The following is an 8218-nucleotide window of genomic DNA, read 5'->3' as shown; positions in this document are numbered from 1 at the left end:
ATAAGATAAACCTTTCTTCGTTCCACAGTGGGGAAATTTCTTTGTTACAGCAGCAAAGAAAAAAATATAAATAAATAAATGCAAATAGACATATAGTATATTATTATTATTATTATTGTTGTTATTGTTTTGTATCTATGAAAAGACGAATGAGACAAACTTTGGTATGAAACCGTTTGACATTGACACGATTATATCGAGCGGTATAGAACATCAGATCGGATCAGATCAGCTCTCTGGTTTTCTACCTCCCAGCTTACAAGTTTTTTGACAAGTCGGAGAGAGAGAGAGAGAAAGAGAGAGAGAGAGAGAGAGAGAGAGAGAGAGAGCTGTGAATGGTGAAGTAGCAGGGGAGGGCAGGCGGAGAAAAGGCGAGAGAGAAAGCGGCTGGTCTTTGTAGTCGGCCGAGGAATGCGGAAACGTCCCTGCTCTGTGTCAAACTCCTCCTGAGGGGGTCGAGGCAACATTCATCCCAGCGTGGGAAAGCGAGAGGGAGCTCAGAGAGCAGCTCGGCGCACCGCACTCTACCCGCGTGGATGGGAAAAACGCGTTGTGGGGGCAAAACAGACGGACGGACGGTGGAGCCTCGCCGGGTTGAGGATATAAGCAGCTCTTATTGCGCGCTCGGGGAAAGAAAAGGAATAAAAAAAACAACATTAAGTCGCAAGTAGCAGGTCGGTGTGTGCCGGAGTGGCGCAGGCGCTGGCGCACGGAGGATGGGGGGTTAAAGCGCGACTACCTGTGTGGCCTCGCTCGGACACTCCGGGATGTAGAAAGAGGGAGGGGGGAGAATAATAAAAAAAAAATCCCCTCTCTTGCTGTTTGCTTTTTTTTTCTATTTTTAACATAAACTGCATTTACATTTTGTTCAGAACTAAAAAAGGGGGTAAGTAACAACAACATTTGCAAGATTTTATTGCATTCTTTATTTGTTGCATTTTTTTTTTGCATGCGATCTGTGACTTTTTTTTGCGTTGTGCCCACCTTTCCCCCTAACACGATCCATGCACACCAGGCTACAGATCCATAGGAGTTGTCAATATTGCGGTATTGGCAACAAGACCAGTAGCGCAAACTGAAACTGTTGAGCTTTTTATTTTGGCCAAGCGCTTTCTATTGATGCACTGAACAATGAAATCACTAGGCAGCCACGTGCTCTCGGGGATTTCGGGGCACAAGATGCACGAGCATATTTGCCCATCATGTCATATACTTTATAAATAATTATATGAATAGATCCATAATTGATATATCTGAATATACGTGCTTAGTATTAATGGTGATCGTTTTCTTGTGTATGTCTGTTTGGGTTGATTGAAGAATTTCTGTTTTAATTGCTTAATTATAGTGCACGTGATAATACACATGCATGTCGAGTGTGCATTGCATGATAGGAAAGAGTTTGAATAAATCGTGGTTCTTAGATGATATGATGCTCCACATGTTTGCATGGTGAACTTGGAGCATTGCGTAAAAACGAGGATATATCTATATATATTGTTGTATGTATATATATATATATATATATATATATATATATATATATATATATATATATATATATATATATATATATATATATATATATGCATGCACAACTCATTCATGTTGCCCCCTTTGTGCCTGCAGAAGCGGTGCTGTCTCTCCTGGGCATGGCTTCGTAAAAGAGTCTCTCCGGGCACGTTGTCGGGATTCCCCCCATCGGGGTAGGGCTGCATCCGAGCGAAAAAAAATAACAATAAAAAGCCAAGTTGATAAAGAAAAGAAAAAATGGACAAAGAAGGTCTTAACCAGCAGTATGAGCCCGTGGCTGAGATCGGCGAGGGCGCATACGGGAAGGTGTACAAGGCGCGCGACGTGAAGAACGGACGCTTCGTGGCTCTGAAACGGGTGCGTGTGCAGACCGAAGAGGAGGGCATGCCCCTGTCGACCATCCGCGAGGTGGCAGTACTGAGGCAACTCGAGTCTTTCGAGCACCCCAACGTGGTCAGGTAATTAAGGGTGGATTGGGCACTCTGCTCTCTCTCTCTCTCTCTCTCTCTCTCTCTCTCTCTCTCTCTCTCTCTCTCTCACACTCTCTCTCTCTCTCTCACTCTCTCTCTCTCTCTCTCTCTCTCTCAAAAAACAAACAAACAGAAACTTGAAGGTTTCATTATGTTTTAAGGGAATCAGATCCGGAGAATAGCAAAGGTGTCACATTTCTGATCAAAGGTTATGAGTTCCCAGCAAGGCCCTTAACCCTCCATTGATAAATCAGATAATTGTAAGTTGCTCTGGATAAGAGCATCTGTCATATATCCCATAAATCGGAATTGAAATGGAAAGAGGTAGAAAACCCTTTGAATTGACACAACTACAAAAACAGGAGAAGATCAGGAATCCGTACTCATCTAGGATTATACGGGTGGGAGGTGGTAGCTTAATGGTTAAGGCAATGGATTTTGGATCTGAAGATCATGAGTTCAAGTCCCTGCGAAACCAAGCTGCCGCTTAACCCAATGGCTGCTCGGATGTATGAACGAGATAAGCGCAAGTCAAGCTTTTGCAATTGTATACCTCGAAGTCAAACAGTATTTTGAAGTATGCACCAGTATGTTCAGTCTAAGCACTTTCTAGGTCCAAGTCTATAATATCCACATAAGAATGGAGAAAACCTGTTGGAAGGTCCATATTTTTTTTTACAGCCTCTTCTTAAGATATAAGTCACAGCAGCAAGTCACAAAGCTCCATCTGGCACGTCCAAAAGGTGACAGCATTAACAATGCAAATTCATTCAGTTAAAAATCAGGCAGTGATTATATAAAGTATTAAACCTACACATTACCCTGTGTCTGGGTGGGATTCTATGTCTCTGGTGCTTTTAATGTGTATCTTCCACCTGGTACGCTAATGTGAATGTAGCTTAAAATGAAGCTTATTATTTGGCCATTAAAATAATAATTTATAAATCTACATCACACATCATTCCATGCAAAAGATACACCTGACTAGTACAAAATGCCACCACTGTCTTCTGTTAGCACTTAAGACCAAATAACAAATCAAAATGCAGGAGCCACATCACAACGTTCAGCAACATTTAAATAAAGCACAAATATTAGTGCATTATTTGCAGGCCTATGTGATTTTTTTAAAAATAAGTTGTAAAGAGCTCTAACTAGCTCGTTCTTAAATTGTTAGGGTGTGCCCCATGCTTTCCCACATTGCCTTCAGAATCCACCCAAAGTAAACGCCTCGCTATTAGTTTAGTGTAAAGCACACATTATGCACTTATTTCTCACAGTTTCTTTCCCCATAGTGATGGATGGCAGAGATTTTGTGCCACCTCATATTAATACTTTAGGCAACAACACTAATACCATAAATAAAAATTCTATATTTTTTCATGGATTCTTTATTTGGACAAAATAGATTTGTCTTGTTTTGAACGAATAACTAAAATTGTGGTTGTTTCCAGTATGATGGATTGCCTGAGTTAATAATGGATAATGGATCATTTAGAATGGATTCACTAAAGTTATACAATTCACTAATAATACTAATTCGATCAATTTAGTAAAACTACCGAATTTTCGAATGATAACTCAGATAATCCTATTACCGCATTTATTAACCTCTATGGAGTTGCCAGGAATTGGTATGCCATTCTTCACCATCTTGGGTTTGTAAAGCTAGCAGTAATATAATACCACAAAATGTATGTACAACACGTTTTACATTCACATCTTTCAAAACAACAATAGCAAGAAAACATTTTCTGTCACATGTTGGTGTTAAATGGTTAAAGCCGACTTGCATGGTATATAGCATTTTCAGCTGTCTTCTGTGACTAATAACGAACTCTGTGTCACGGAATAACCCCTTTTTTTCAGCCAGGGCCAGTCACTTTCCAGAAAAAGAACCTCAAGCAAGGATCAAAATAAATGTGATTTAATATGCATACAAGATGTGGGGGTTTTCTCCCCACCAATTCTGCCTAACACGCTGTCATATTGTGCAATGGATGTTGCATTTACTGTTAAAAAAAAAGAAAAAAGGTAAACTATGATGCCTCTGATATAAAGCAGCATTTGAAACAGGGAAATCGAGTCTGTAGTATATTCAGAGCCTTGTGTAGCCACAGGCTGCTTTGGAAGCTTCATATCAGCACTTCATTTTTTCCATATGTTTTATGTCAGTGGACTCCATTGTACAGGATTCCCAGAGAATCATTTCTTGGAGAAATCATTGATGTCATATCAATGTGTTGTGTTTCAAGTGGTTTAAGATACTATAGCGTAATAGTTGGCTTCGCACGCTGTCTTTTCGCAAATCGCAAATGTCATTTTATCAGCAACGATCAGAGTCAATAAATGATATCTGGTTATCTACAGCTCATAACCAGCCATTACTATAATGAGAAATTCGGATATGTTCTTGAGTTACCACAGCACATGATATCCGTTTGATTTAAACAAGTTACGATCATACATTGGTTTAGTGCAGTAGCTTTCCTCACAGTACCAAGCAACGTGTAAATAGCTGGTTTTGTACATACATATCGAGATATACAGAATGACTCATGGCTTCTTGTAGGTGTCATTGAAGTCATTCTGATTTTAAGCGGATGGAGCTGGTACACAATTATGAAAGAAATGTGCATTTTATGATAATTTTTCTAATTAAAATCTGTGAAATTATCCGTTTTTTTTGTTTACAATAAATTATATATCTATAAAAAATGTGCAGTATATTCAGAAGTCTGATTTGTCGTGAGCATATATTTGGAAATACTGATCACTTCTATGCACTTTGCCATGAAAACTCTGGTATTTGAAGCATAACAAGAATTCTTTTTGACAGACAGGCAAACGAGTATGGACAGTTAGCTCACTGTTTAGGATTTTTTTTTTTTTGCTCCCCCATCTTAGCTATAGTATGAAGTTGAATCCTGAACAAAAACGAATGTCATGCCTAACATTGTGTTTGAATATATTCATGATGATGTTTCCTTTGGTCTTTCCTTTAGGTTGTTTGACGTCTGTACAGTTTCAAGAACTGACCGGGAGACCAAACTGACTCTGGTCTTTGAGCATGTGGACCAAGACTTGACCACATACTTAGAAAAAGCACCTGATCCGGGAGTGCCACCGGAAACAATAAAGGTACTTACCAGCTAATCGTTTCTATTTCATTATACAGTTTTATACATTGTAAATTTTTTAACTAGGAGTTGCAATCCTGGGGCATCGGAAATTGTTGGAACCAGTGCAAAATAATTTCGAACCCCTTGCCATAAAGTATAATGGAACAGTTGTGTGGTGCACAACGAGCGTTCACTGTAAAAACTTTTATAAGAATAGTGTGAGTGCTGCACAAAGGGATTTTCAGCATCATTACAAGTTAGGCCGCTGTAATCGTCCTGCTTATGTGATTACGACATGGGTGCATCATTTCGAACAACACAGCGATTATGATGCGTGTACTGGAGTGGAGGCTTGATATTCTTTGGTGTGCCGGCCATTCAACACCACCTGGGGACTACTTTTTTAAGGCTGAACCCGTTTCTTAAATGGGACCCACTCATGCCATCCTAACTGGTTATGACTCCAAAAATCCCTTCACACTATCACCATATTTATTTTTACAGTGGATGCTTATTGTGTACTACTGAAAGAACAGCAGCTTAATCATGATATTCTAGTACAAAAGATCCAACGTTTCCCTCAGTACTTTTTTACAGTTTCTCTCAGCTTTAGAGCATTTCTTAAATGATTCATCTCTCAAAAGTAAGTATTTGACATGTCATTCCAATCAGAATGAAAAATCCCTTTGTCATTGTTCACAAACAAAATCGTCAAAATGTTTACTCGTGTTGCACAGTAACAGTATTTCTTAATATAATCTACGTTTTGGATCACAGTTACTGAAAATGCACACAATTTGACTTCCTTCTGTATAGTATATATGAATTTCAGCAGCACAAATGTATTTATTTACTTATATACACATTTCAAGGAATGCATTTTGTGCTTTCATGATGACCACTTTGAAATTTGTACTTTGTTGCCTATAGGCTAGTTTGTCACAGGCCTCAACACAATTTCACATACATACAACGCTGATCAAATTTTTGTTTCCCAAAGGCTGGTGATTGCCTGCAAATTTCAGCCTTGCTTTTTAATACAGGCCCTGAAGTAGGGGTTTCTTCACTGCCTTTCAGGTCACAGCGATATAAGACTAAATGGTGGATGTGTTTATTTGGTACCTCATGCCTCCTTCGCCAGTTTCCTTGTTGTTGTCTTGAGGTTCAGGACTAAACCATGTTTTCCTGAACAATCCCTGTGTGGTCCTAGTCTTTTGATGTTTGCTTACAGATGCTTGTGGTAACTTGTTCGGAGTTTCTAGCTAAACCCTGTTATAGCCACAGATGCACTACCAATAAATCCCTAATTATTAAAGATGGCCAGTTAGAAGCACCTAAAATTCATTAGATTACTTACTGGAATCTTCCAGGCTGACGAAATTAAAGATTTCTACACAAACACCAAAGCCAAATATAGTGAATTGAAGTTGTGTAGAACATATATAAGTATTTGCTTCTCTCGACACTGAATATTAATATACACAAATGCTTATGCTTGCTCGTACACATCAACTTTGAGGTCAAAATGTTCACTTGCTGCCTAATTTATAGTATCCCACCCACTAACAGGTGCCATGATGAAGAGATCAGTGTTATTCTCTTCACCACTCATTCTGTTATAATGTTGTATTTTACTTAATTTTAAGCGTATGCAAAGCATTTTTTTCTCCTCCATTGCATAGATACTGACCTTGTCTATTTTTCCCAGCTGATTCAGGACACCGTACACACTTTTACCAGTATGACTGATGTGTATTACATGAGTAAACCTTGTGTTTTCGATTTCCAGTGTTAGGGTTCTGAGGCCTGTGAATGAGGAATACAAATGGAGTCTTTTGGCAAGCTTTAAAGAAGCAGATGGAGGATGGAACTCTCTAAGATTAGGGTGAGGCCTGGCCTTTTGATGGGCAGTGCATGTGGTAGATGGGCTTCTAATTAAAGAGCTGGGCCCTTGTGTGTGCCTCTATTTTCATTCAGCTCTGGCTTTCACTGAAGACTAGCCAGAGGAATGTTGTTCAGTGTGTGTGTGTGTGTGTGTGTGTGTGTGTGTGTGTGTGTGTGTGTGTGTGTGTGTGTGTGTCTGTGTGTGTGTGTGCGTATGTGTGGTTTTGTCTGCAGTGGCCCTCTCAGTTGCTCGCTTTTTGTTGCGAATAAAGAAACAGAATGTAGAAGGCTTATGTAAGGGGCAGCAAGTAAGCGATCCTTATGTACCGTGGATATACTTTTCATTAGTCAACAGATAATCCTTTAAGGCCAGCATTGTCAGAGTTCTCTTACCTTTTTTTTCCCTAAAATGCCGAATCTCCGACAGAGATGCTGGATAGGTTGTCCCGAACACCTACATTATCATCAGCCCCGTTCCCACCCACTAGTCTTACAAATCCATTTATCTTATTTCCCCGCCTTCGCCCCAAAGGATATGATACATTCAGTCCCGAAACGAGATTTGTCTTGAGTTTTACCGAAAGTTGAGACATTTCTAAGGTACATCATAAACTGGTTGATGTACCATAAAATACAGTCAGAACAGTAAGAAGGATGACAGGACTACTCCTAAAATGACTCAACAGCATGTCTTGTTGCTGATCAGACATTTATGATAAGCATGATTTTGAAAAAAGAACTGCTGCATGGTACAGACTGCAAATCTATTGAAAGTTTTAATAAAAATTTGGATCTTGATGCAAGAGACATGAAATCGTAATCGAGGCTTGCAGAGCCTCGTAATCGTAATCGAGGCTAAATCGTGATCGAGGCGAAATCGTAATCGAGGCTTGCAGAGGCCCAAACTTTTATTACTTCACCTTATGCAGTTTTGTTTTCAATTAATAACCAATGATTAAAAAATAAATAAATAAAAAAACACCCAGCCAAACAATATAAGCTTATGGAAAGACTGTTGAATGCCACCTGTAGCTTATAGTCGGTTTTGGTTTTCTTGGGCAGATTGGATTTCTCATCACACCATGAGTTAATGGACATCAGGGACAGATGATAGGCTTTAGTGCAGTATCGCTAAAGACCCCCAACAACTTCATTTACTCTCGGCCTCCCAGAAAGACACCAGATTGCAGAGCTCCCAGTCCTCCGCCC

General features: G+C 39.5%; 1 protein-coding gene across 2 annotated transcripts in view; it reads left to right on the top strand.

Annotated features, from left to right (window-relative positions):
* The first annotated feature begins 279 nt into the window (after window positions 1-279).
* Window positions 280-8218, top strand: part of cdk6 (cyclin dependent kinase 6) — a 34263-nt gene continuing 26324 nt past the window's right edge. The window contains exons 1-3 of one of the 2 annotated variants that reach the window (XM_083523805.1): window positions 280-886; window positions 1630-1991; window positions 5009-5144. In XM_083523805.1, the coding sequence (XP_083379931.1) occupies window positions 1771-1991; window positions 5009-5144 (357 nt within the window). In that variant the 5' untranslated portion in view covers window positions 280-886; window positions 1630-1770. Of the gene's footprint in view, window positions 891-1629; window positions 1992-5008; window positions 5145-8218 lie in introns of both variants that reach the window. The other variant, XM_083523806.1, reaches the window with a different exon arrangement.

This window comes from Silurus aristotelis (genome assembly GCF_946808225.1).
Source record: "Silurus aristotelis genome assembly, chromosome: 21".
NCBI lineage: Eukaryota > Metazoa > Chordata > Actinopteri > Siluriformes > Siluridae > Silurus > Silurus aristotelis.
Note: the sequence above shows the minus strand (reverse complement) of the source record. Positions and strands in the feature narration are given on the sequence as shown.